General features: G+C 51.6%; 1 protein-coding gene across 1 annotated transcript; it reads left to right on the top strand.

Moving 5' to 3' along the window:
• The first annotated feature begins 295 nt into the window (after positions 1 to 295).
• Positions 296 to 26,914, top strand: PLVAP (plasmalemma vesicle associated protein). Its single transcript, XM_024238261.3, has 6 exons — positions 296 to 718; positions 11,417 to 11,513; positions 11,613 to 12,325; positions 17,545 to 17,605; positions 17,768 to 17,849; positions 26,007 to 26,914. Exons 1-6 carry the CDS (start codon positions 350 to 352, stop codon positions 26,011 to 26,013), a joined length of 1,329 nt encoding a protein of 442 aa, XP_024094029.1. The 5' UTR covers positions 296 to 349; the 3' UTR covers positions 26,014 to 26,914.
• The last annotated feature ends 1,079 nt before the right edge of the window (positions 26,915 to 27,993 follow it).

Genomic DNA, 27,993 nt, shown 5'->3' with positions numbered 1-27,993 from the left:
CGACCTAATCACAGCAGGTACTGAGAACAGCACCCGCCACCAAGTAAAGGCGAACGCGAGGCTCGAAGAGGCCAGGAATGCCTGACCAGCCAGCCAGCGCCCCACCCAGCATTAATCAGAGGGGTCCAGCCGGTGCCCTGGCTCTGGGCCCTCAGCCCCACCCCCACCCTCTCACAGCCAGAGTGGGAGTGTTGTGATAACCCGCAGCCCCCGTTTCCTCCGGGCCAGGAAGGAGCCAGGCAGAGGAAGTATTAAGAGGAGTAATATAAGCACTCCCCCCTGCGAGGCGGGGGCCAGAGCAGGCCGGGTGGCGAGCAGGGACGGTGCACCGGACGGCGGGATCGAGCAAATGGGTCTGGCCATGGAGCACGGAGGGTCCTACGCTCGGGCGGGGGGCAGCTCTCGGGGCTGCTGGTATTACCTGCGCTACTTCTTCCTCTTCGTCTCCCTCATCCAATTCCTCATCATCCTGGGGCTCGTGCTCTTCATGGTCTATGGCAACGTGCACGTGAGCACAGAGTCCAACCTGCAGGCCACGGAGCGCCGAGCCGAGGGCCTATACAGTCAGCTCCTAGGGCTCACGGCCTCCCAGTCCAACTTGACCAAGGAGCTCAACTTCACCACCCGCGCCAAGGATGCCATCATGCAGATGTGGCTGAGCGCCCGCCGCGACCTGGACCGCATCAATGCCAGCTTCCGCCAGTGCCAGGGTGACCGGGTAAGGCTGTGGGCAGGACAATCGCCCTGGGGACCCTGGGCAAGCCGCCTCACCTCTCTGAGCCTGAGTTTCCTCATCCAAGAGAGGGGGACGATCACAGGACCGATGTCCTCTTTTCTTATGAGACACAGTCTCGCTCAGTCTCCCAGGCTGGAGTGCAGTGGTGCAATCTCGGCTCACTGCAACCTCTGCCTCCTGGGTTGGAGTGATTCTCCTGCCTCAGCCTCCCGAGTAGCTGGGATTACAGGCATGTGCCACCATAACCGGCTAATTTTTGTATTTTTAGTAGGTATGGGGTTTCACCATGTTGGCCAGGCTGGTCTCAAACTCCTGACCTCAAGTGATCTGCCTGCCTTGGCCTCCCAAAGTGTTGGGATTACAAGCGTCAGCCACTGCACCTGGCAGATAGATTTTTGTTTTTTCTTAAGAGACAGGGTCTCCATCTGTATCCTGGGCTGGATGGAGTGCAATTACTATCATAGCTCACTGCAACCTCAATCTCCTGGACTCAAGTGATCCTCTTGCCTCAGCCTCCTGAGTAGCTGGGACTACAGGCGTGCACCACCACGCCCAGCTAATATGTTTATATTTAGCAGAGATGAGGTCTCACTATGTTGCCCAGGCTAGTCTCGAACTCCTGGGCTCAAGCAATCCTCTCACTTCAGCCTCCCAAACTGCTGGGATTACAAGTGTGGGGCACTGCGTCCAGCTAAATTTTTTTTATTTCTTTTCTTTTTTTTGGTGGCAGGGTCTCACTCTGTCACCCAGGCTGGAGCACAGTGATGTGAGCATAGCTCACTGCAGCCTTGACATCCTGGGCTCCAGCAATCCTCCTGCCTCAGCCTTTTGAGTAGCTGGCACTATGGACATGCCACTATGCCCAAGTCATTTTTTATTTTTGGTAGACGTGGGGTCTCGCTATGTTGATCAGGCTGGTCTTGAACTCCTGGGCTCAAACAATCCTCCCTCCTGGACCTCCCAAAGTGCTGAGATTACAGGTGGGCACCACCACACCTGGTAATTTTTTTTTCTTTTTTTTTTTGAGACGGAGTCTCGCTCTGTCACCCAGGCTGAAGTGCAGTGGCACAATCTCGGCTCACTGCAACCTCCACCTCCCAGGTTCAAGTGATTCTCCTGCCTCAGCCTCCTGAGTAGCTGGGATTACAGGCGTGTGCAACCATGCCAGCTAATTTTTGTATTTTTAGTAGAGACAGGGTTTCACCATGTTTGCCAGGCTGGTCTCAAACTCTTGACCTCAAGTGAGCCACACCCACCTTGGCCTCCCATAGTGCTGGGATTACAGGCATGAGCCATCATGCCCTGACCTGGTGCCGGGGCTAACTTTTTTTTAGAGACAGAATCTCACTATGCTGCTGAGGCTGGTCTTGAACTCCTAGGCTCATCCTCCTAAAGTGCTGAGATTACAGGCATGAGCCACCATTCCCAGCCAGCAACATTTTTTTTAACTGTAAGTATATTCCATGCAATATTTGAGATATAATTTTGAAAATAATATTCATTGTCTTTTTGGAATCCAAGTTTAATTCTCCTCCTGTGTGTTAATTGGCAGTCCTGAGCCCATAACTTACTATGCATGAAGCTCCCAGAATGTGCCAGAACTAATCAGAGGGGTCCAGCACACACTAGCTGCAAATAAGTGGCTGAAGACCGGCTACAGTGGCTCACACCTGTAATCCCAGCACTTTGGGAGACCGAGGCAGGAGGACCACCTGAGTCCAGGAATTTGAGACCAACCTGGGCAACATGGTGAAACCCTGTCTCTACAAAAAGTACAAAAATTAGGCCAGGCATAGTGGCTCACAGCTGTAATCCCAGCACTGTGAGAGGCCAAGGTGGGTGGATCACTTGAAGTCAGAAATCTGAGACCAGCCTGGCCAACCTAGTGAAACCCCGTCTGTACTAAAAATACAAAAATTATTAGCCGGGTATGGTGGTATGTGCCTGTAGTCCCACCTACTCGGGAGGCTGAGGCAGGAGAATCACTTGAACCCGGGAGGCAGAGATTGCAGTGAGCCGAGATCTCACTACTGCACTCCAGCCTGGGCGACAGAGGGAGATTCTGTCTAAAAATAAATAAATACAAAAATTAGCCAAGCATGGTGGCACATGCCAGTAGTCCCAGCTACTTGGGAGGCTGAGGTGGGAGGATCACTTGAGCCCAGGAGATCAAGGCTGCAGTGAGCCAAGATAGTGCCACTGTACTCCAGCCTGGGCGACTGAGTGAGACCCTGAATGGAAAAAAAAAAAAAACAAAAAAAGGATGGACTGAATAAAAATTCACAGTGTTTGGTTCCTATTCAATTCTAGCATGTATAAACAATCCATATTTGCTGTATGCTGGGTGTTGAATTTAGAAATATTAACTCATTGCCAAATCCCAGGAAGTAGGGAGAAGCTTTTGTTGTTTTGTTTTGTTTGAGACGGAGTCTGGCTCTGTTGCCCAGGCTGGAGTGCAGTGGTGCAATCTCGGCTCACTGCAAGCCCCACCTTCTGGGTTCACACCATTCTCCTGCCTCAACCTCCTGAGTAGCTGGGACTACAGGTGCCCGCCATCATGCCCGGCTAATTTTTCTATTTTTAGTAGAGACCGGGTTTCACTGTGTTAGCCAGGATGGTCTCGATCTCCTGACCTTGTGATCCACCCGCCTTGGCCTCCCAAAGTGCTGGGATTACAGGCGTGAGCCACCGTTCCTGGCTGTTTTGTTTTATTTTGTTTTGTTTGAGACAGGGTCTCCCTCTATTGCCAAGGCTGGAGTGCAGTGGAAGGTCTCGGCTCACTGCAACCGCTGCCTCCCAGGCTCAAGCGATTCTGTTGCCTCAGCCTCCCGAGTAGCTGGGATTACAGGTGCGCCCCACCATGCCTGGCTAAGTGTTGTATTTTTAGTAGAGACGGGGTTTCACCATGTTGGCCAGGCTGGTCTCAAACTCCTGACTCAAGTGATCCGCCTGCCTCGGCCTCCCAAAGTGCTGAGATTACAAGAGTGAGCCATTGTGCCTGGCTGGCAGAAGTTTTAAACCCTTTGCAGGCAGGAAAGTGAAGGCAAGAGAGAGGGGAGGTGACTTTCTTGAGGTGGCAGAAACAGGTGGGCTCTCTGGGCACAGTCACAGCTGCAAATCTGGGGTCTCCTGGAGACCATTGCGCCACTCTCGCACCCCAGCTTGTGTCAAACACACTAGACAATTATCCCCGTGTTCTCAGACACAACTTCATCCAGGGGGTGTCCTGCCTGCCCTGAGACATTGTGGGGAGCAGGTGTGGGGCTCTCTCCTTAAGGGTGAGGTGGGTGAGAGATGGGAGGGTGGGGTGAGGGAAGGCTGAAGAGGCAGCTTCAGGGTCTTCCAAGGAGGTGACCTGGCTGGCCAGGGCCAAGGCAGTGGCAAAGACAGACCTCCCATAGGACCTCAGACCACCCAGCCGTCCGCACTGGGCAGGAAGCTAAGCTCAGCCCCCTCATTCCTGCTCAAGGCAGAACTCGGTCTCCTCACCTCAGACCCCTAATGGCGGGGCCCTACTTCCACCTCAGCCCCTCGCCCAGAGCCCCAGGGGTAGGGCCCTGTCTCCATCCCCCAAAACCCCGGGGCAAAGCACTGTCTCCCCAGATGCCCAGAGTATGTTGGGTCTCACCTCAGACCCCAAGATGGGGTGGAACACCCCTCAGTCCCCAGGGCATCACTGTGCCCCTCCCTCAAACCCTCCCAATAGGGTCCTGCCTGCCCCTCAGATCCTCAGATTAGAGCCCTGCCTCCCCTCTCAGACCTGAACCTGGCTAACCGGTGTCATTTCATTTTTTTTTTTTTTTTTTTTTTAAGACAGAGTCTAGCTCTGTCGCCAAGGCTGGAGTGCAATGGCACGGTCTCTGCTCACTGCAACCTCTGTCTCCCGGGTTCAAGCAATTCCCCTGCCTCAGCCTCCCGAGTAGCTGGGACTACAGGCGCCCGCCAACATGCCCTGCTAATTTTTGTTTGTATTTTTAGTAGAGACGGGGTTTCACCACGTTAACCAGGATGGCCTCGATCTCCTGACCTCGTGATCCGCCCGCCTTGGCCTCCCAGTGCTGGGATTACAGGCGTGAGGCACCGCACCTGGCCTGTCTTTTCATTTAAAAAAAAATTATTGGCTGGGCGCGGTGGCTCACGCCTGTAATCCCCACACTTCGGGAGGCCGAGGCGGGTGGATCACTAGGTCAGGAGATCGAGACCATCCTGGCTAACACAGTGAAACCCTGTCTCTACTAAAAATACAAAAAAATTAGCCAGGTGTGGTGGTGGACACCTGTAGTCCCAGCTACTCGGGAGGCTGAGGCAGGAGAATGGCATAGAACCCGAGAGATGGAGCTTGCAGTGAGCCGAGATTGCACCACTGCACTCCAGCCTGGGCGACAGAGCAAGACTCCATCTCAAAAAATAAATAAATAAATAAATAAATAAAATAAAAATAAATAAAAACATTATTTATTTTATTCTTATTATTACTATTTTTGACACAGAGTTTCACTCTGTCACCCAAGCTGGATTGCAGTGGTGCAATCTCAGCTCCCTACAACCTCTGCCTCCCGGGTTCAAGTGATTCTCCTACCTCAGCCTCCGGAGTAGCTGGGATTACAGGCACCTGCCACCAAACCCAGCTAATTTTTTGTATTTTTAGTAGAGATGGGGTTTCACCATGTTGGCCAGGCTGGTCTGGAACTCCTGACCTCAGGTGATCCACCTGCCTCAGCCTCCCAAGACACCTCTTCTCTATAAAAAATAAACTAAAAATTAAAAAAGAAACTTAAAAATCACAGCCTTTTTTTTTTTTTTTTTAGAGACATGGTCTCACTACATTGCCGAGGGGCTGGTCTCGAACTCCCAGCCTCAAGCAATGTTCCCACCTCAGCCTCCTAATGACTAAGGCTTTTGAGAACACAAGGCATTCCCCATGTCCCCCCTGGACATTCACCCAGGGCCAACTTCAAAAGGATGAAGGACAGAGAGTTGCAGAAAGACAAACTCTCCTGATTCTTCATGTCTTATTATATTTCTGCAGAGGGTTCTCTTCCAAAGTTTGAAAGGCATGGCTTTAGTTTGTTAAATTGTGAACACTTTCTTTAAAAACAGCTTTGCTGGCCAGGCGTGGTGGTTCACACCTGTAATCCCAACATTTTGGGAGGCCAAGGTGGGTGGATTGCTTGAGCTCAGCAGTTTAAGACCAGCCTGGGCAACATGGTGAGACCCCATCTCTATAAAAAATACAAAAATTAGCCAGGAGTGGTGGCACGCGCCTGTAATCCCAGCTACTTGAGAGGCTGAGGTGGGAGGACTGCCCGAGCCTGGGGAGGCTGAGGCTGCAGTGAGCTGTGATCACATCACTGCACTCCAGCCTGGGTGGCAGAGTGAGACCATGTCTCAAAAAAAATAAAATTAATTTAAAATAAAAACAGCTGGCCGGGCATGGCGGCTCATGTCTGTAATTCCAGCGCTTTGGGAAGTCAAGGCAGGAGGCCGAGGCCAGTGGATCACTTGAGGTCAGGAGTTCGAAACCACCTGGCTAACATGGTGCAACCCCATCTCTACTAAAATACAAAAATTAGCTGGTCATGGTGGTGTGCCCCTGTATTCCCAGCTACTTGGGAGGCTGAGGCACGAGAATTGCTTGAACCCAGGAAGCAGAGGTTGCAGTGAGCTGAGATCACACTGCTGCACTCTAGCCGGGCCACAGAGCGAGACTCCATCTCAAAAATAATAATAATAAAAAAATTTTTTAAAAACAGCTTTATTGATATATAATTCATGTATTATACAATCCACCTATTTAAAGTGTACAATTTGATGGGGTTTTTTTGTTTTTGTTTTGTTTTGTTTTGTTTTTTGAGATGGAGTCTCGCTCTGTTGCCCAGGCTGGAGTGCAGTGGTGCAATCTCACTCAGCTCATTGCAAGCTCTGCCTGCCAGGTTCACGCCATTCTCCTGCCTCAGCCTCCTGAGTAGCTGGGACTACAGGCGCCCGCCACCACGCCTGGCTAATTTTTTGTATTTTTAGTAGAGACACGGTTTCACCGTGTTAGCCAGGAAGGTCTAGATCTCCTGACCTAGTGATCCGCCCGCCTCGGCCTCCCGAAGTGCTGAGATTACAGGCGTGAGCCACCGTGCCCAGCCAATTTGATGATTTTTCATACATTCACAGAGTTGTACATTCATCACCACGGTCCATTTTAGAACATTATTTTAGAACATTATTTTAGAACATTTTCACCTTCCCAAAAGAAAACCCACGTCCCCATCAGCAGTCACTCCCCATTCCCCTCCCCCAACCCCTGGCAGCCACCAACCTGCTTCCTGTCTGTATGGATTTGCCTGTTCTGGGCATTCCATGTCAATGGAATCTCACACTCTGTGGCCTTTTGTGTCCGGCTTCTCTCACTTAGGCACCATGTTTTTGGGGTTCACACACATTGCAACATGGATCAGTGCTTCCTTCCTTTTTATGGCTGAATCATGTTCTATGTATGGAAGGAACACATTTTGTGCGTTAATTCATCGCTGACAGGCATTTGGGTTCTTTCCACCTTTTGGCTACTGTGAATCGAGCTGCTGCGGACATTCCTGGCAAGTTGATGTGAGGCTGTGTTTCCATTGCTCTGGGTGTATGCCGAGAAGTAGAGTTTCTGGGTCACGTGGTAACTATGTTTAACATTTTGAGGAACTGCCAGACTTTCCCAAAGCAGTTGCAACATTGTACATTCTCACTAGTACTGTCTGAGAATTCTGATTTCCCCACATCCTCATCAACACCTGTTACTGTTCATTTTGGGGGCTTATGGGTTTTTAAAATAGCCACCCTCGTGGGTGTGAAGTGGTATCTCACTGTGGTCCTGATTTGCATTTCCATAATGGTTAATGATTTTGAATATCTTTTTCTTTCTTTTTTTTTTTTTTTAGACAGAGTCTCGCTCTGTCACCCAGGCTGGAGTGCAGTGGTGCGATCTTGGCTCACTGCAACCTCCACCTCCCGGGTTGAAGCAATTCTTGTGCCTCAGCCTCCCAAGTAGCTGGGATTACAGGCACCCGCCACCAGGCCTGGCTAATTTTTTTGTATTTTTAGTAGAGATGGGGTTTCACCATGTTGGCCAGGCTGGTCTCGAACGCCCAACCTCAGGTGATCCACCCGCCTTGGCCTCCCAAAGTGCTGGGATTATAGGCGTGAGCCACCGCGCCCGGCCGATTTTGAATATCTTTTGATATGCTCGTTGGCCATTTGCATATCTTATTTAATTTAATTTTTCTTTTTTTTTTTTGGACATAGAGTCTCACTCTGTTCCCCAGGTTGGAGTGAGGTGGCACAATCTCGCCTCACTGCAACCTCCGCCTCCCGGGTTCAAGCGAGTCTCCTGGCTCAGCCTCCCAAATAGCTGGGACTACAGGCATGCGCTTCCATGCCTGGCTAATTTTTGTATTTTTAGGAAAGATGGGGTTTCGCCATGTTGGCCAGGCTGGTGGTGGGCAGATCACTTGAGGTTAGGAGTTCGAGACCAGCCTGGCCAACATGGTGAAACCCTGTCTGTACTAAAAATACAAAAATTAGCCAGGTATGGTGGTGCACGCCTGTAATCCCAGCTACTCGAGAGGCTGAGGCTGGGGAATCTCTTGAACCTGGGAGGCGGAGGTTACAGTGAGCTGAGATCGTGCCACTGCACTCCAGGCTGGGTGACAGAGCAAGACCCTGCCTCAAAAAAAAAAAAAAAAAAAAAAGATTTCTTTTTTAAAGACTGTTGTTTGCCTCATGAGATGGTGTTAGCATTTGTATTAATTTGCTGGGGCTTCCATGACAAGGTATTACAGACTGAGTGGTACCAAGATCAAAGTGTTAGCAGGGTTGGTTCCTTCTGAGGCTATGAGGGAAGGATCTGTTCTAGGTTTTTTGTTTGTTTGTTTTGAGACCGAGTCTCGCTCTGTCACCCAGGCTGGACTGGAGTGCAGAGACGCGATCTCGGCTCACTGCAACCTCCGCCTCCCCGAGTTCAAGCAATTCGCTGCCTCAGCCTCCCCAGTAGCTGAGATTACAGGCGCCCGCCAACATGCCCGGCTAATTTTTTTGTATTTTTAGTAGAGACGGGGTTTCACCATCTTGGCCAGGTTGCTCTTGGACTCTTGACCTGGTGATCCACCTGCCTCGGCCTCCCAAAGTGCTGGGATTACAGGCGTGAGCCACTGCAGCCGGCCTGTTCCAGGTCTTTCTACTTGGCTTGCAGGTGGCATCTTCTCCCTGTGTCTGCTCTTGGTCTTCCTTCTGTCCGTGTCTCTGTGTCCAAATCTCTTCTCTTTATAAGGACGTCAGTCATGTTGGATTAGGACCCACCCTAAGGACCTCACCTTAACTTAATTACCTCTCTAAAGACCCTACTTCTGCCAGGAGAGGTGCCTCATGACTATAATCCCAGCACTTTGGGAGGCCGAGGGGGGCGAATCACCTGAGGTCAGGAGTTTGAAACCAGCCTGGCCAACATGGTGAAACCCCGTCTCTACTAAAAATACAAAAATTAGTTTGGCCGAGTGCGGTGGCTTATGCCTGTAATCCTAGCACTTTAGGAGGCCGAGGTGGGCGGATCACCTGAGGATGGGAGTTCGAGACCAGCCCGGCCAACATGGAGAAACCCTGTCTCTACTAAAAAATACAAAATTAGCCAGGCGTGGTGGTGCGTGCCTGTAATCCCAGCTACTACGGAGACTGAGGCAGGAGAATCACTTGAACTCGGGAGGTGGAGGTTGCGGTGAGCCGAGATCATGCCATTGCACTCCAGCCTGGGCAAAAAGAGCGAAACTCCGTCTCAAAAAAAAAAAAAAAAAATTAGCTAGGCAGGGTGGTGGGCCCCTGTAATCCCAACTACTCAGGAGGCTGAGGCAGGAGAATCACTTGAACCCAGGAGGCAGAGGTTGCAGTGAGCTGAGATCGAGCCATTGTACTCCAGCCTGGGTGATAGAGCGAGACTCTGTCTAAAAAAACAAAAAAACCCTACTTCTAAATACAGTCACATTCTCAGGTACTGGGGATACAGTTGAGCTCATAGCAGCATGCTTGTCCAAATCAGTTGACCATAGCCAGGCATGGTGGTGCACACCTGTAATCCCAGCAATTTGGGAGGCTGACGGGGGAGATCATCACCACCTTGGGCAACACAGTGAAACCCCGTCTCTACAAAAACAAATTTAAGGCTGGGCATGGTGGCTCACGCCTGTAATCCCAGCACTTTGGGAGGCCGAGATGGGTGGATCACCTGAGGTTGGGAGTTGAAGATCAGCCTGACCAACATGGAGAAACCCCATCTCTACTAAAAATGCAAAAATTAGCCAGGTGTGGTGGTGCATGCCTGTAATCCCAGCTACTCAGGAGGCTGAGGCAGGAGAATCGCTTGAACTCAGCGGGCGGAGGTTGCAGTGAGCCGAGATCGCGCCATTGCACTCCAGCCTGGGCAACAAGAGCAAAACTCTGTCTTAAGAAAAAAAAAAAAATTTAAAAATTAGTCAGGCATGGTGGCACAGGCCTGTAGTCCCAGCTACTGGGGAGGCTGAGGCAGGAGAATCACTGGAACCCAGGAGTTCGAGTCTGCAGTGATCTATGTTCACTCCACTGTACTCTAGCCTGGGCAACAGAGTGAGACCCTGTCTCTTTAAAAAAACAAAAAAAATTCAGGGCTGGGAGGCCCTGGCAGATGGATTCTTTGAGCTCAGGAGTTCAAGACCAGCCTCGGCAGCATGGTAAAACCCCCATCTCTAAGGAAAATACAAAAAATTGGCCAGGAGTGGTGGCGCATACCTGTAGTCCCAGCTCCTCGGGAGACTGATGTAAGAGGATTGCTTGAGCCTGGGAGGTCAAGGTTGCAGTGAGCTGAGATCAGGCCACTGCATTCCAGCCTGGGTGACAAAGTGAGACCCTGTCTAAAAAAAAAAAAAAAAATTCAGAGCTGGGCACAGTGGCTCAAGCCTGTAGTCTCAGCACTTTGGGAGGCCGAGGTGGGTAGATCACCTGAGATCAGGAGTTCAAGACCAGCCTGGCTAACATGGTGAAACCCTGTCTCTGCCAAAAACACACAAAAAAATTAGCCAGTCGTGGTGGCAGTCACCTGTAATCTCAGCTGCTTGGGAGGCTGAGACAGGAGAATTGCTTGAATCTGGGAGGCAGAGGTTGTGGTGAGCCAAGATTGCGCCACTGCACTCCAGCCTGGGCAACAGCAATAGGAGTGAAACTCCGTTTCAAAAAAAAAAAAAAAAGAAATTCAGTTGACCATAAATGTGGATGTAATATTTTTAAAGTTCATCCATGTTGTAGCATGTATTTATACTTTGTGTCTTTTTATTTCTGGATAGTAGCAACTGTAAACGCTTTTGAAGATCAGACAAACATCCACTATATTTTTGTTTATTTATTTTTGTTTGTTTGTTTTATTGAGATGAGAGTCTTGCTCTATTGCCCAGGCTGGTCTCAAACTCCTGGGCTCGAGTGATCCTCCCACCTCAGCCTCCCAAGTAATTGGGATGACAGGTGTGAGCTGCCACACCTGGCTTCCAACTTCCCCTCATAAAGGGACCATGCCGTTGTGAACTCAGCCCACTCTGGCCACCAGGGTGCTCGATCTGGGTCCAGGCAGTCCCGGGGGCAAGACACTAAGCTCTGTCCTGCGTCCTTCCCCTACCTTCCGGGCAGGTCATCTACACGAACAATCAGAGGTACATGGCTGCCATCATCTTGAGTGAGAAGCAATGCAGAGATCAATTCAAGGACATGAACAAGAGCTGCGATGGTGAGTGCTAAGGCTGCAGGGAGCAGGGGTGGTGGACTCCCTGCCCAGTGCTCTTGGCAGCCCCCAATCTTCCTGGGTCTTCTGGTCCTGTTTCCTTAGCCTTGCTCCTCATGCTGAATCAGAAGGTGAAGACACTGGAGGTGGAGATAGCCAAGGAGAAGGCCATTTGCACTAAGGATAAGGAAAGCGTGCTGCTGAACAAACGCGTGGTGGAGGAACAGCTGGCTGAATGCGTGAAAACCCGGGAGCTGCAGCACCAAGAGCGCCAGCTGGCGAAGGAGCAACTGCAAAAGGTGCAAGCCCTCTGCCTGCCCCTGGACAAGGACAAGTTTGAAATGGATCTTCGTAACCTGTGGAGGGACTCCATTATCCCACGCAGCCTGGACAACCTGGGTTACAACATCTACCATCCCCTGGGCTCGGAATTGGCCTCCATCCGCAGAGCCTGTGACCACATGCCCAGCCTCATGAGCTCCAAGGTGGAGGAGCTGGCCCGGAGCCTCCGGGTGGGTATCGAAAGCGTGGCCCGCGAGAACTCGGACCTCCAACGCCAGAAGCTGGAAGCCCAGCAGGGCCTGCGGGCCAGTCAGGAGGCGAAACAGAAGGTGGAGAAGGAGGCTCAGGCCCGGGAGGCCAAGCTCCAAGCTGAATGCTCCCGGCAGACCCAGCTAGCGCTGGAGGAGAAGGCGGTGCTGCGGAAGGAACGAGACAACCTGGCCAAGGAGTTGGAAGAGAAGAAGAGGGAGGCGGAGCAGCTCAGGTTGGAGCTGGCCATCAGAAACTCAGCCCTGGACACCTGCATCAAGGCCAAGGTGGGCTTGCGGGCCCCAGAGGGAGGCTGCAGTGGAGTTAGGTCCAGATGCCAAGAGGGTGGTGGTGATGTTGAACTTGGAGTTGGCTTTGAGGATGGCTTCCTGGTCTAGGTTGGGTGAGTTATGACTCTCTAGGATCAGGCATTAGGATCAGGATAGAGCTTGGAATGGGGATGGGCATTGAGAAGAGTGTAGGGTTAAGAACGGAATTAGAGTGCCAGGTGCAGTGGCTCATGCCAGTAATCCCAACACTTTGGGAGGCCAAGGCGGGCGGATCGCCTGAGGTCAGGAGTTCGAAACCAGCCTGGCCAACACGGCGAAATCCCGTCTTTACTAAAAATACAAAAATTAGCCTGGTGTGGTGGCGGGCATCTGGAATCCCAGCTACTCAGGAGGCCGAGGCAGGAGAATCCCTTGGACCCGGAAGGCAGAGGTTGCAGTGAGCCAAGATCGAGCCATTGTACTCCAGCCTGGGTGACAAAACAAGACTCCATCTCAAAAAAAAAAAAAAAAAAAAAAGACTGGAATTAGAGGTAGGGTGGATATTGGGTCTAGGGTTGGGTGAGGGGGTGGATCTAGAATTTCTGTTGCTTTTGGGTTTGGGTTGAGTTGAGGCATGGAGGGTGGATTTAGGATGGATGCTGTGATGACCTATTGGTGGCTGTCCACTCTATGGATGGTTGTAGGATTGTAGTCATGTGGATGGAGAAGTTTATTGGCATTAGGATTAGGGTAGAGTTTGGAATTAGGAATGACATTGAGAAAGGATTAAGAATTGAGGCTGGCTGGGCATGGTGGCTCACACTTGTATTCCCAGCATTTTGGGAGGCCGAGGTGGAAGGATAGCTTAAACTCAGGAGTTCAGACCAGCCTGGGCAACATAGCAAGACCCCACACCAGGCTGGGTGTGGTTGCTCACGCCTGTAATCCTAGCACTTTGGGAAGCTGAGGCAGGTGGTTTGCCTGAGCTGAGTTTGAGATCAGCCTGGGCAACACGGTGAAACCTCGCCTCTACTAAAATACAAAAAATTCGCTGGGCATGGCGGCATGCGTCTGTAATCCCAGCTACTTGGAAGGCTGAGACACGAGAATCTCTTGAACCCAGGAGACAGAGGTTGCAGTGAGTCAAGATCATGCCATTGCACTCCAGCCTGGGTGACAGAGCGAGACTCCGTCTCAAACAAACAAAACCCCATCCCTACAAAAAAAATAGAAAAATTAGGCCAGGTGCGGTGACTCACGCCTGTAATGCCAGCACTTTGGGAGGCTGAGGTGGGTGGATCATGAGGTCAGGAGATTGAGGCCATCCTGGCTAACATGGTGAAATCCCGTCTCTACTAAAAATACAAAAAAAAAATTAGCTGGGTGTGGTGGCATGCGCCTGTAGTCAGTCCCAGCTACTCGGGAGGCTGAGGCAGGAGAATGGCGTGAACCTGGGAGGCGGAGCTTGCAGTGAGCCAAGATCACACCATCGCACTCCAGCCTGGGTGACAGAGCAAGACTCTGTCTCAAAAAAAAAAAAAAAAAAAAATTAGCCAGGTGTGGTGGCACACACCTGTAATCCCAGCTACTTGGGAGGCTGAGAAGCGGGAGGATTGCTTGAGCCCAGGAGGTTGAGGCTGCAGTGAGCCGGGATTGCACCACTGCACTACAGCTTGAGTGAAAGGCCAAGACCTTATCTTAAAAAAAAAAAAAAAAAAAAAAAGGAAAAGAAAAAGGAAAGAATTGAGGCTGGCATTAAAAAAAAAAAAACAAAAAACGGAAATCATGTCCTTTTCAGCAACATGGATGCAGCTGGAGGCCATTATCCTAAGAGAATTAATACAGAAACAGAAAATCAAATACCGCATGCTGTCACTTATAAGTAGGAGCTAAATATTGGGTACAAACAAGGATGGGAACAACAGACACTGGGGTTCCAAAATGGGAAAGGGAGGGAGGGAGGGGGGAAGGGGTTAAAAACCTACATTTTGGGTACTGTGTTCATTGCTTGGGCAATGGGACCATTAGAAACCCAGACCTCTATGACCAGGCACGGTGGCCCACACCTGTAATCCCAGCACTTTGGGAGGCCAATGTGGGCGGATCACCTGAGGTCAGGAGTTCGAGACCAGCCTGGCCAACATGGTGAAACCCCGTCTCTACTAATAATACAAAAATTAGCCAGGCTTGGTGGCAGACGCCTATAATCCCAGCTGCTTGGGAGGCTGAGGCATAAGAATCGCTGGAACCCAGGAGGCAGAGGTTGCAGTGAGCCCAGATCGTGCCACTGCAACTCTAGCCTGGGTGACACAGCAACAATCCATCTCAAAAAAAAGAAACCCAAACCTCTGCATCATGCAATATACCCAGTGTAACAAACCTGCACACATCCCCACTGAATCTAAAATAAAATAAAATCTGCTCCAAATCCTAAAAAAGAAAAATGAGGCCGGGCGCAGTGGTTCACGCCTGTAATCCCAGCACTTTGGGAGGCCGAGGCGGGTGGATCACGAGGTCAGGGGTTCGAGACCAGCCTGACCAACATGGTGAAACCTCGTCTCTACTAAAAATACAAAAATTAGCTGGGCGTAGTGGTGGGCACCTGTAATCCCAGCTACTCTGGAGGCTGAGGCAGGAGAATTGCTTGAACCCGGGAGGCGGAGGTTGCAGTGAGCTGAGATCGTGCCACTGCACTCCAGCCTGGGCGACAGAGCGAGACTCTGTTAGGCTGGGTGTGGTGGCTCATGCCTGTAATCCCAGCACTTTGGGAGGCGGATCACCCGAGGTCAGGAGTTCAAGACCAGCCTGACCAACACGGTGAAACCCCATCTCTACCAAAAATACAAAAATTAGCCAGGCATGGTGGCACACACCTGTATTCCCAGCTACTTGGGAGGCTGAGGCAGGAGAATCACTTGAACCCCGAAGACGGAGGTTGCAGTGAGCCAAGATCGTGCCACTGCACTCCAGCCTGGGCGACAGACTGTCTCAAAAAAAAAAAGAAAGAAAGAAAGAAAAATGAAAGAATTGAGGCTGAGTTTGAGTGTAGGGAGCTAGTGGGTTCTTCTATGGCTGGGATCTGTATTGGGGCTAGGTTCGGAGTTAAAATCCTGTATTTGAGTTGAGTTGAGGAACCAGGGGAGTTGGTTTAGTGTTGGGAGTGATATTGGGGTGAGGATGCCTAGAGGAAGAGTTGATGTGAAGGTTGAACTCATGTTTAAGTTGGGCTGAGATGAGTTTTTGGTCACTGCTGTGTCTGGAGCTGATTTGAGTTAAGGTTAGGATTTCACTTAGGATTTCATTGATTTTAGAACTGGGGTTGAATTTGGAATTTGGGTGGTGAGAAAAGCTTGCAAATTGAGTCAGGGATGCTTGTAGGAGGTGAGGTTGGGTGAAGAATGATCTAGGATCTCAGTTACTTTGGGACTGAGTTGAAGCACTGAAGCTGGATTTGAGGCTCTGTTAGCTGGAGGTGGCTGGTGGGTATAGAGATGCTTAGAGGTTGCACCCAAGGGTGAATTTCGGATTTCATTGGCATTGACATAAGGATTGGTATTGACAATGGGTTAGGAGTTGAGGTTGGGTTGGTAGGGTGACTGGTGGAAGGTTGAGTGGGCTTGGAGTTGAGTTGAAGGATTGGGTGACCCTGGGTTATGGCTGGGGACATTGGGGTTGAGTGACGATCAGGGCTGGGTCGAGAGTAAAATCTGGGGTAGATGCAAATCTCAGGGTCGAACTGGGTTGAGGTGGATTTGGGGTAACTGACCAGCTTAGGACTGTTTCGGGTTAATATCAGGGGCTCCATAGGGCCTTAGGATTGGGGTGAAGTTTGGGTTGGGATTGGAACTGAGTGTGGGTTTAGGATGGGAGCTGGGTAGAGGCTGGGGTCTGGGGTTGAGTGGGTTGAGCATGACATTGCACAAGTGTTTGTAGGAGGGCATGTTGGAGCCCAGGGCTGGGGCTGGGGAAATGGATATTTTCCCTTTTTTCTTTTTGAGACAGAGTTTCGGTCTGTCACCCAGGCTGGAGTGCAGTGGTACAATCTTGGCTCACTGCCACCTCCGCCTCCCAGGTTCAAGCAATTCTCCTGCCTCAGCTTCCCCGAGTAGCTGCGACTACAGATGCCCGCCACCAGGCCCGGATGATTTTTTTTTTTTGTATTTTTAGTAGTGATGGGGTTTTCCCATGTTGGCCAGGCTGGTCTCGAACTCCTAACCTCAGGGGATCTGCCCGCCTCGGCTTCCCAAAGTGCTGGGATTATGGGCGTGAGCCACTGCGCCTGGCCCGAAATGGATATTTTCATAGCGGTTGGGTCAAGAGAATGGTTGGGGTCAGAGTGAGATCTGAAGATATGGTCAGATCCAGTTTATAATTAGGATTGGGTTTAGGCTGGGGCTTGATTCTAAGGAAGATTGACTTTTCATGTTGGGATCAGATTTTAGGTGATTGAGTTCAGAATTGGCTTTGGATTTCAGGTTTTGGGGGATTGGCTCAGGGATATTCCAGGGGTGGCATTTAGGATCTGGGTCCAGTTGGTCTACAGGGTAGGTTGGCTTCATTCTGAAGGGGGCTGTGGTGGGTGAGTAGACTCCGATGGGGTCTTGGGTTGGAACTAGATTCACCCTGAGGCTGTGATGGAGACAGGGGTAGGCCAGCTCTGCAGCATGGGGCCTCGGGACTGCCGAGGTGATCAGTCCCACAAGTCCCCAAGCCATCTTGTGGTGTCCCCAAGTCTTGTGGTGGGTGCAGGTGATTCCATGTTCATGACCATGTGTGTCTTTCTACATGGGGTCTGTTACCCTGCCCTGGAAGGACTTTAGAGACGCTGGTCTTGAAGGGCATGAAAGTGCAGAACCCAGCCAGGCACCGTGATTCATGCTTGTAATCCCAGCACTTTGGGAGGCCGAGGCAGGTGGATCACCTGAGGTCAGGAGTTCGAGACCAGCCTGGCCAACATAGTGAAACCCCAGCTCTATTAAAAATACAAAAAATTAGCCAGGCATGGTGGCGTGTGACTGTGGTCCCAGCTACCCAGGAGGCTTAGGCAGGAGAATCACTTGAACCTGGGAGGCGGAGTTTGCAATGAGCCAGGATCACACCACTGCACTCCAGCCTGGGCAACAAAAACGAAACTCTGTCTCAAAAAAAAAAAAAAAGAAAAGAAAAGAAAAGAAAAGGCAGAAGCCTGTCTGGGAAGCCCTGGCTCCTACCAACCTCCCTCCGTCTTTCTTTCACAGTCGCAGCCGATGATGCCAGTGTCAAGGCCCATGGGCCCTGTCCCCAACCCCCAGCCCATCGGTGAGTGACAAAAGACAGAGCCAAGTAGGGGAGGGGCCCCTTTCCACCTCGAACCCCACCCCAGCCCCACTCTCTCACTCCCCTGGGCTGCCAGCCCATCCCTAGCCCAGGGGCAGGGGCAACTGAAGCTGTAGGTCAAGCCTCACCTCTCTCCCTCCACAGACCCAGCTAGCCTGGAGGAGTTCAAGAGGAAGATCCTGGAGTCCCAGAGGCCCCCTGCAGGCATCCCTGTAGCCCCATCCAGGTAAGGCACTGGGCAGACTGCAGTTGTTCAGTCTTCGGACTGTGGGCAAAGCTAGGACCAATACTGAGGGTGGAGGGAGGCTGATCTCACGCTTGCTTCTTCCTTAATTGAGCACCTGCTGTATACTAGGTCATGTATGGTTGGGCGTGAGGGACACAGCAGTATCCAAGACACATCCAGTCCTGTCCTCATGAAACTCCCTGAGTAGTGGGTTAGACAGCGTCATGATGGGACTACCAAAGAGCCTACACTTATTAGGCACCTACTGGGAACCCCATGCAGTTCTAAGTACTTTGCAAGATGAATTCATGTAATCTTCACAACTTAACAATAATAGTAGGGCAAACTACTATTCTACCCACTTTCCAGATGAGGAGAATGAGGCACAGAGAGGGCATGCCCTGTACCCCAGGGAGCACAGCAGAGCTAGGACACGAACCCAGGCCATCGGACCCCAAATAGGCAAGAGAGAGCCTTGGTGAGGAACAGCTGGAGCATGAGGAGCTGGCCTCAGGGAAAGCAGGGGGAACAGTGTTCTAGGCAGCAGGAACAGCCGGGCCAAAGGCCTGGAGGCTGGACAGGGGTGAGGGAAGGTAATGAGCAGAGGGAGAGAGGGGGGAGTGGCATCCAGGAATGACTCCTGACCTTTGCTTTCTAGAAAATGAGTCTCAGCTGGGCACGGTGGCTCATGCTTCGAATCCCAGCTACTTAGGAGGCTGAGGCAGGAGAATTGCTTGAACCTGGGAGGCGGAGGTTGCAGTGAGCCGAGATCACGCCACTGTACTCCAGCCTGGACGACAGAGTGAGACTGTCTCAGAAAAAAAAAAAAAAAAAAAAAAAAAAGAGGCCGGGCGCGGTGGCTTACGCCTGTAATCCCAGGCCAAGGTGGGCGGATCATGAGGTCAAGAGATCAAGACCATCTGGCTAACATGGTGAAACCCCGTCTCTACTAAAAATACAAAAAGTAGCTGGGCGTGGTGGTATGCGCCTGTAGTCCCAGCTGCTTGGGAGACTGAGGCAGGAGAATCACTTGAACCCGGGAGGCAGAGGTTGCAGTGAGCCGAGATGGCGCCATTGCACTCCAGCCTGGCAACAGAGCAAGACTCCATCTCAAAAAAAAAAAAAAAAAAAAAAAAAGAGAGGCCAGGTGCGGTGGCTCACGCCTGTAATCCCAGCACTTTGGGAGGCCGAAGCGGGCAGATCACCTGAGCTCAGGAGTTAAAAACTAGCTTGGCCAACATGGTGAAACCCTGTCTTTACTAAAAAAAAAAAAAAAAAAAAAAAACAAAAGACAAAAATTAACCGGGTGTGGCACCTGTAATCCCAGCTACTCCAGAGGCTGAGGCAGGAGAATCGCTTGAACCCGGGAGGTGGAGGTTGCAGTGAGCCAAGATTGTGCCACTACACTCCAGCCTGGGCGACAAAAAAATAAAAATAAAAATAAAGAGTCTCAGCTAGGCACTGTGGCTCACACCTGTAATCCCAGCACTTTGGGAGGCCGAGGTGAGAGGATTGCTTGAGCCCAGGAGTTCAAGACCAGTCTGGACAACATAGCAAAACCCCCTCTGTACAAAAAATACAAAAATTACCCAGGTGTGGTGGTGCGCACCTGTAGTCCGAGCTACTCAGGAGCCTGAGGTGAGAGGATCGCCTGAGCCCAGGAGGTGGAGGCTGCAGAGAGCCAAGATTGCATCCCTGCACTCCAGCCTGGGAGACAGAGTGAGACCCTGTCTTGGAAAAAAAAAAAAAAAAAGACAGTCTCTGAAGTCAAGGGCCTGGAAATGCTTTGCTAATTGCAAGGTGCCATCCAAAAATGACCGGAGCAAGGGACTAGGGGGCCTCTGTAGGAAGCAGCGAGGGCTCCTGACACACGTTCAGGTCATGGCTTGATGCCTGTGCCCCCCGCTTCCTCCCAGAGTCAGTCACTTCTCAGAGGGCGGCCTGTGCGTCACAGGGATGGTGACTCAGGCCACCGCCCCAAGAACAGCCTGTGCTCTCTCTGGGGTCCTGCTACACCACTGACGGAGGAGTCAGGGCCTGGCATTGCTGTTTGCAGTTCAGGACCCGAGGCTCAGGAAGGCACCAGGACTTTAAGTCAGATCCCTTTGACCCCAAACACTGTGCCTATGACCATTTTGCCACGGAGCTATTGTCAATCTGGGTCTGTTGCAGCCTCAGAGGGCTAATACGGGATTTCTGGCCAAGTAGATTTCCGAAAGCTTTGCCGCCAACTCCCCAGGATGCATCATGTCCAGCTCCATTTCCACCTCTTCTTTTTTTTTTTTTCCCTTCTTGCATACCCTCTCCAACAGGGAGCTCACTCCCTCACCAAGCTGTCTCTCAACCCCTTTGCTCTAGACGGCTCTGCCTGGGAGAAAGTTCTCAGCCCTGAGCAGCCCATAGGGAGGGAAACAAAAAGGTGAGGAGGAGATTCCCCGCTCCAAGCAAACACAATTTTCCTCTCTCCATCTTGGCCGAAAGCCCTCATGGCAAGGAAGCAGGTTCTATTATTATCCCCACTTCTCAGAGGAGGAAACTGAGGCCCCAGGGAAGTGAGCAGCCTGGGGTCACACAGTGGAGAATCAGGGCCAGGCCCGGGCTCCCAGCCCAGGACTGTCAGGGCCTCGGCTGAGAACCAGGGAAGCTCTTGACATTGTTTACCCCAAACTGACGTCCACCTGCCGAGAAAACAATGTGTACTTAAGCCTGGACCTTGCCTGCTTCTCTCCCCACGGTCGCAGGAAGGGCCTCTGGCCTGCTGGCTTCTGCCCTTGACTTGCCTTCCCCTGAGAGAGGCCGGGGGCAAGTAGGCTGGGGCTGTCTGTTCTGGGTTAACTGGGCAACTTGGGGAGAGTCACTGGAATTTTATTTTTTTAATCATTATTTTTTTCGAGACAGGGTCTTGCTCTGTCACCCAGGCTGGAGTGCAGTGGCACGATCATAGCTCACTGCAGCCTCGAACTCCTGGGCTCAAACAATCCCCCTGCCTCAGCCTCCCCAGTGGTTGAGCCTACAGGTACACTCCACCATGCCTAGCTAAATTGTTATTTTTTTTTGTAGAGACAGGGGTCTTGCTATGTTGCCCAGGCTGGACTCGAACTCCTGGCCTCAAGTGATCTTCCTGTCTCGGCCTCCCAAGTAGCTGAGTCACTAGGATTTTAGATGCACCTAATGAGGTGGTGGGACAAGACTCAGCATTAAATCATCCACCTCATGCATCGGGAGAGTTGATTTTTCCTTTTTCACTCCTTTTTCTTTTTTTTCAGATGGAGTCTCACTCTGTCTCCTAGGCAAGAGTGCAGTGGCGCAATCACAGCTCACTGCAACCTCCGTCTCCTGGGTTAAGCAATTGTCCTGCCTCAGCCTCCTGAGTAGCTGGGATTACAGGAGTGTACCACCACACCTGGCTAATTTTTGTATCTTTTTCTACAAAATTTGTAAAAATTTTGGGGTTTCACCATGTTGGCCAGGCTGGTCTCAAACTCCTGGCCTCAAGCGATCCGCCCTCCTCGGCCTCCCAAAGTGCTGGGATTAGAGGTATAAGACGCCCCCTCTGGCCTCCACTCTTATTCCTTGTTTTGTTTTGTTTTGTTTTGTTTGTTTTTGAGACGGAGTTTCTCTCTTGTTGCCCAGGCTGGAGTGCAATGGCCCGATCTCAGCTCACCGCAACCTCCACCTCCTGGGTTCAAGTGATTCTCCTGCCTCAGCCTCCCAAGCAGCTGGGATTACAGGCATGTGCCATCACGCCCGGCTAATTTTGTTTTTTTAGAAGAGACGGGGTTTCACCATGTTGGTCAGGCTGGTCTCGAACTCCCTACCTCAGGTGATCCACCCACCTCAGCCTCCCACAGTGCTGGGATTACAGGCATGAGCCATCACACCCGGCCCACTCTTATTCCTTCTAAGCCTTGATAAAGTCTCAGTTTAGTGGGACGCAGTGGCTCACGCCTGTAATCCCAGCACTTTGGGAGGCTGAGGAGGGCGAATTGCTTGAGTCTAGGAGTTCGAGTCCAGCCTGGGCAACATAGCAAGTCCTCGTCTCTAAGAGAGATAAAATAAAATTCTCATTAATATAGTGTTTAGTTCAAAAAAATTAAATAGACAAAGCCTCAGCTGGTATTAACTTGCTCTAACGGCTTCCAGACACTTGCGCATCTCCCGTGTTCCCAAATCGATGGCCGACCCAGGGCCCCGCATCAGCTGGGCTTCGGCATGAGGTCTTGCTCTTATGGGAAAAAAATCTTTCTTTTTCTTTTGAGGTGGAGTCTTACTCTGTCGCTGGGCTGGAGTGCAGTGGCGCAATCTCTGCTCACTGAAACCTCTGTCTCCCGGGTTCAAGCGATTCTCGTGCCTCAGCCTCCCGAGTAGCTGGGATTACAGGCACGTGCCAGCATGCCCGGTTATTTTTTGTATTTTTTAGTAGAGACAGGGTTTCACCACGTTAGCCAGGCTGGTCTCGAACTCCTGACCTCAGGCAATCTGCCCGCCTTGGCCTCCCAAAGTGCTGGGATTACAGGCATGAGCCATGGTGCCTGGCCTATGGAAAATTTTAAAGTCATTTTCTGTTGGTGATATGTGCGCCAGCTTTCTTTTACTTGATGAGACTGAGTGTCCCTTCCAGCAGATCACATGAGGCAGAGCAAAAACAAAAACAAACAAAAAAAGTAGAGACTGAGTGTCTTTGGAAATCAATGTAAGTTTCTTTTAAAATGATATAAAGACAGTAATGGCTGGGTATGTTGGCTCGCACCTGTAATCCCGGAACTTTGGGAGGCTGAGGCGGGCAGATCATGAGGTTAAGAGTTCAAGACCAGCATGGCCAACATGGTGATACCCTGTCTCTACTAGAAATACAAAAAATTAGCTGGGCATGCTGGAGCGTGCCTGTAATGCCAGCTACTCGGGAGGCTAAGGCAGGAGAATTGCTTGAACCAAGACCTGGGAGATGGAGGTTGCAGTGAGCTGAGATTGCACCACTGCACTCCAGCCTGGGCTACAAAGCGAGACTCTGTCTCAAAAAAAAAAAAGAAAATTAACCAGGCATGATGGCATGCACCTTAGTCCCAGCTACTTGGGAGGCTGAGGCAGGAGGATTGCTTGAGCCGAGGAGGTCAAGGCTGCAGTGAGCTATGATCACGCCACTGCACTCCAACCTGGGTGACAGAGGAAGACCCTGCCTCTAAAACGTTTTTTAAAGGGCAAATATTAAGTAAATCTTGGTCCAGGAGCTATGTGGCTGAATATGGCAAAAATTGCAATGGGAAGAGCTTTTTTTAAAAAAGATTTTATTATTATTATTATTATTATTATTACTTTGAGATGGAGTCTCACTCTGCCACCCAGGCTAGAGTACAGTGGTGTGATCTCAGCTCACTGCAACCTACACCTCCCAGGTTCAAGCGATTCTCCTGCCTCAGCCTCCCGAGTAGCTGGGATTACAGGTGCCCGCTACCAGCCTGGCTAATTTGTTTTTGTATTTTTAGTAGAGATGGGGTTTCACCATGTTTACTAGGCTGGTCTTGAACTCCTGATCTCAGGTGATCTGCCCGCCTCAGCCTCCTAAAGTGCTGGGATTACAGGCTGGGCCACCACACCTGGCCAAGATTTTATTTTTATTTTTAATTTAATTTTTTTTTTTTTTTTTTTGAGATGGAGTCTTGCTCTGTCGCCCAGGCTGGAGTGCAGTGGCGCGATCTCGGCTCACTGCAAGCTCTGCCTCCCGGGTTCACGTCATTCTCCTGCCTCAGCCTCCTGAGTAGCTGGGACTACAGGCGGCCACCACCACGCCTGGCTAATTTTTTGTATTTTTAGTAGAGACGGGGTTTCACCGTGTTAGCCAGGATGGTCTCGATCTCCTGACCTCGTGATCCGCCCTCCTCGGCCTCCCAAAGTGCTGAGATTACAGGCGTGAGCCACAGTGCCCAGCCCCTTTTTTTTTTTTGAGACAGTCTTGCTCTGTTTTTCAGGCTGGAGTGCAATGGTGCCATCTCGGCTCACTGTAACCTCTGCCTCCCAGGTTCAAGTGATTCTCCTACTTCAGCCTCCCAAGTAGCTGGGATTAAAGGCATGCACCACCACACCCAGCTAATTTTTGTATTTTTAGTAGAGACGGGGTTTCGCCATGTTGGCCAGGCTGGTCTCAAACTCCTGACCTCAGGTGATCCGCCCACCTCAGTCTCCCAAAGTGATAGGATTACAGGTATGAGCCACTGCGCCCGGCATTATTTTTTTAATCTTTTTTATTTTTTGAGAGAGTCTTGCTCTGTTGCCCAGGCCGCAGTGCAGTGGTGTGATCTTGGCTCACTGCAACTTCCACCTCCCGGGTTCAAGCAATTCTCATGCCTCAGCCTCCCAAGTAGCTGGGATTACAGGCAGGCACCACCAGGCCCGGCTAACTTTTGTATTTATAGTAGAGATGAGTTTTCACCACTTTGGCCAGGCTGGTTTTGAACTCCTAGCCTCAAATGATCCCTCCACCTCGGCCTCCCAAAGTGCTGGGATTACAGGCGTGAGCCACCGTGCCCGGTCGTATGGGCTTAAGATGGGAGTCCAGCCCTGGCTCTGAGCCGGACACGTGGTTAATGTTGTTCAAGTTCACTGTTATGACTCTCATGATTCGTTTGTCCATTCGAGCCATATTTACTGAGCAGCTGCTGGTAACCGGGCATGGTGCTGGGTGCTGGGAACAAGGCACAGAAACCCGCTGCCCTCATGGGGCTCACTGTCTAGTGGGAGAGATGGATGATAAATTAGATGAACGGGTCACTCAAGGGTCCTTTGGTGACGGGCAAGATAGAGAAAGGGGCAGGAAGCATAAGAAGGTTGGAACTTTCTACCAGAGACAGGGCAGGCTACACCGAGGAGGTGATATTGAAGCAGAGACCCAAAGGAGGTGAGGGAGGAGCCATGGGGGGATCCCAGGAAGGGTGCTCCAGACAGAGGACACAGCCAGGGCAAAGGCCACAAGGTGGGACCGTGCCTTGTGTGTTTGAGGGAAGAGGCCGGTGTGGCTGGAGCGGAGTGATGTAGGGGATCGAGAGGAGGACGTGAGGGCAGGGAAGTGATGGGAGCTGATCAAGCCCTGCCTGTGGCTGCTGTGAGGACCTGAGCAGATGGGGGATGTGCATGACCCAGTTCAACCATCCACAAGTTCCTCTGGTCACTGTTGGGGAACAGACTAGGGGACAAAGAGCTGGGGACCAGGACAGAGGGATGTGCATTGACCCAGTTCAAGCAAAGATGGAGCCTTGCAGGCTGGCAGTGGGGACCAGAGCTGGGTAAATGCTGGTTGAGGACGGAGTCTGGGGCCAGGGCCAGGGCCCAAAGCCAACCAAGGAACGTGAGGCCACTCGGGCCCCAGGGAAGAGCTGGGGAAGGAAGGGAGAGGACCAGCGGAAGCGGGACTTGGCCACAGCCCCCTCCTCCCTCAGCAGGAAACAGGCTCTAAGCCAACCCCTGACCCCTCACAAGAACTTCTGCCAGGCCCAGGAGAGGGAGGGCATCCCAGATAGCAAGACAACTCCGCTCGTGCAAAGGCGGTGGGGCCGGGGGGTGTGGAAGCAGTGTGATGGCTCTTGGAATTGTTGGGTCTTTGGCACAGCAGGAGTCCCTGATGGGGAGGCCTGGCAGGGGTAGAGGGGTGGAGCCCTGAATGCCATGTTGTAAGGTTTGGACTTTGTCCTGAGGGCACTGGGGAGCCATGGAGGACATGTGAGCAGGAGCAGGCAAAAGAGGAAGACTGAAGCCTTGCCTTGGGAACCAGTGTAGGGGTCTGGGGGAGCGGAGGCTTTGGGGTAAATTCTCAGTATCCCCAGAATGTTGGGAGGCACTGGGGAGAGTCAAACAAGCTGTAGCAGAGGCTTGGGGCTCTTGAAGTGGCCACTCTGAATCTCAGTCTCTTCATCTGTATAATGGGGAGGAACACACCTCAGTCTCACCATCCTGGGGAGGTTCAACACATGAGAGTCTCATGGAGAGGCTGAACCCGAAGGAGCCCTGGGGTCCTGAGGCACAAGTAGGGGCCCAGGGTGGGAGAAGGCAGGGCCAGGGTCCTCAGGATGTTGTGTTCCTGCTGAGGACGAGCCTCCAGGGCCCGGCGAGGTTTGCCCTTCCCTCTGTCTGACACTCTGTTGTGTTACCATCCCCTTCCTGCCCTAGTGGCTGAGGAGGCTCCAGGCCTGAGGACCAAGGGATGGCCCGACTCGGCGGTTTGCGGAGGATGCAGTGAGATGCTCGCAGCGCCCGACACAACCCCCTCCCGCCGCCCCCAACCACCCAGGGCCACCATCAGACAACTCCCTAAATGCAAACCCCTAGTACTCTCTCACACCCGCACCCGTGCCTCACGATCCCTCACCCAGAACACACGGCTGTGGAGATGACGTCACGCAAGCATCGCCGCTGACGTCACATATCACCGTGGTGATGGCGTCACGTGGCCATGTAGACGTCACGAAGAGATATAGCGATGGCGTTGTGCAGATGCAGCACGTCGCACACAGACATGGGGAACTTGGCATGACGTCACACCGAGATGCAGCAATGACGTCACAGGCCACGTTGACGTCACACATCAATGTCAAAGAGACGCGGCGATGGCATCACACAGATGGTGATGATGTCACACATAGACACAGTGACAACACACACCATGACAACGACACCTATAGATATGGCACCAACATCACATGCACGCATGCCCTTTCACACACACTTTCTACCCAATTCTCACCTAGTGTCACGTCCCCCCTACGCTGGCACACGGGCCAAGGTACCCACAGGATCCCATCCCCTCCCGCACAGCCCTGGGCCCCAGCACCTCCCCTCCTCTAGCTTCGTTGCTTCCCAGCCACTTCCTCATCCCTAGTGCCTATACCCGGAGGTGAGAACAGGAAGCCATTTACCTCCACTCCTTGAGCGTGTTTCCAGGCCCCCCTCGGGGCCCTGATCTGGGGGTGAGGGTCACCTGTTGTTGGGAGAGGAGCCACTCCTTCTCCCCCCACTCCCAGCCCTGCCTGTGGCCCGTTGAAATGTTGGTGGCACTTAATAAATATTAGTAAATCCTTCAAAGACTCCAGAGGTGTGATTTCTGCTTTTAAAGGTACCACATGGTTTCTGGGCATGGTGGCTCACACCTGTAATCCCAACACTTTGGGAGGCCAAGGCGGGAGGATCACTTGAGGTCAGGAGTTCGAGACTAGCCTGGCCAATGTGGTGAAACCACATCTCTACTTAAAATACAAAAATTAGCTGGGCGTGGTGACGCACACCTGTAATCCCAGCTACTCGGGAGGCTGAAGGAGGAGAATCTCTTGAACTCAGGAGGTGGAGGCTGCAGTGAGCCAAGATCGAGCCACTGCACCCTAGCCTGGGCAACAGAGCAAAAACAAAACAAAACAACAACAACAACAACAACAAAAAGTACCACATGGCTATGAAGGAGAAGACTGGAAAGAAGATGAAAGCAGGGAATCTCTTCCCCAGCTTCTCCAGGCCACAAGACCCTTCAACCTGGAACAAACGTTGGGGGACACCAGCAGCCCCCAAGGCACAGGCATCTCTATACACAAAGGGAAATAGCAGAGTCATAGCCAAAGAGGGTTTAATGCAGTGGCTACAAGGCACAGCATCATGACGGCAATGCTGTTAAATTTAGTGTTTCCTTTAAACAGCAGGCCAAGAAAGGTGTCTCACATCTGTAATCCCAGCATTTTGGGAGGCTGAGGCTGGAGGATCGCTTGAGCTCAGGAGTTCAAGAACAGCCTGGGCAACATAGCAAGACACTGTCTCTACAAAAACCTTAAAAATTATCCAAGTATGGTGGTATGCACCTGTGGACCCAGCTAATCTGGAGGCAGAGGTGAGAGAATTGCTTGAGCCCAGGATTTCGAGACCAGTTGTGGCAATATAGTGAGAACTTGTCTTTACAAAAGATTTTAAAAATTAGCCAGGCATGGTGGCACACGCCTGTAGTCCCTATAATCCCAGCATTTTGGGAGGCTGAGGTGGGTGGATCACCTGAGGCCAGGAGTTTAAGACCAACTTGGCTAACATGGCAAAACCCCATCTCTACAAAATACAAAAAGCCAGGCGTAGTGGTGTGCGTCTGTAATCCCAGCTACTCGGGAGGCTGAGGCACCAGGAC

Source organism: Pongo abelii, chromosome 20 (genome assembly GCF_028885655.2).
Source record: "Pongo abelii isolate AG06213 chromosome 20, NHGRI_mPonAbe1-v2.0_pri, whole genome shotgun sequence".
NCBI classification, from domain to species: Eukaryota; Metazoa; Chordata; class Mammalia; order Primates; family Hominidae; genus Pongo; species Pongo abelii.
This window is presented reverse-complemented; position numbering and strand designations above follow the sequence as displayed.

Excerpts from the sequence above, each read along its gene's own strand:
- PLVAP (XM_024238261.3), top strand. The coding sequence starts at position 350 with ATGGGTCTGGCCATGGAGCACGGAGGGTCCTACGCTCGGGCGGGGGGC. Across the intron at positions 12,326-17,544 it reads ACACCTGCATCAAGGCCAAG|TCGCAGCCGATGATGCCAGT; the intron begins GTGGGCTTGCGG and ends TTTCTTTCACAG. Across the intron at positions 17,606-17,767 it reads CCCCAACCCCCAGCCCATCG|ACCCAGCTAGCCTGGAGGAG; the intron begins GTGAGTGACAAA and ends CTCCCTCCACAG.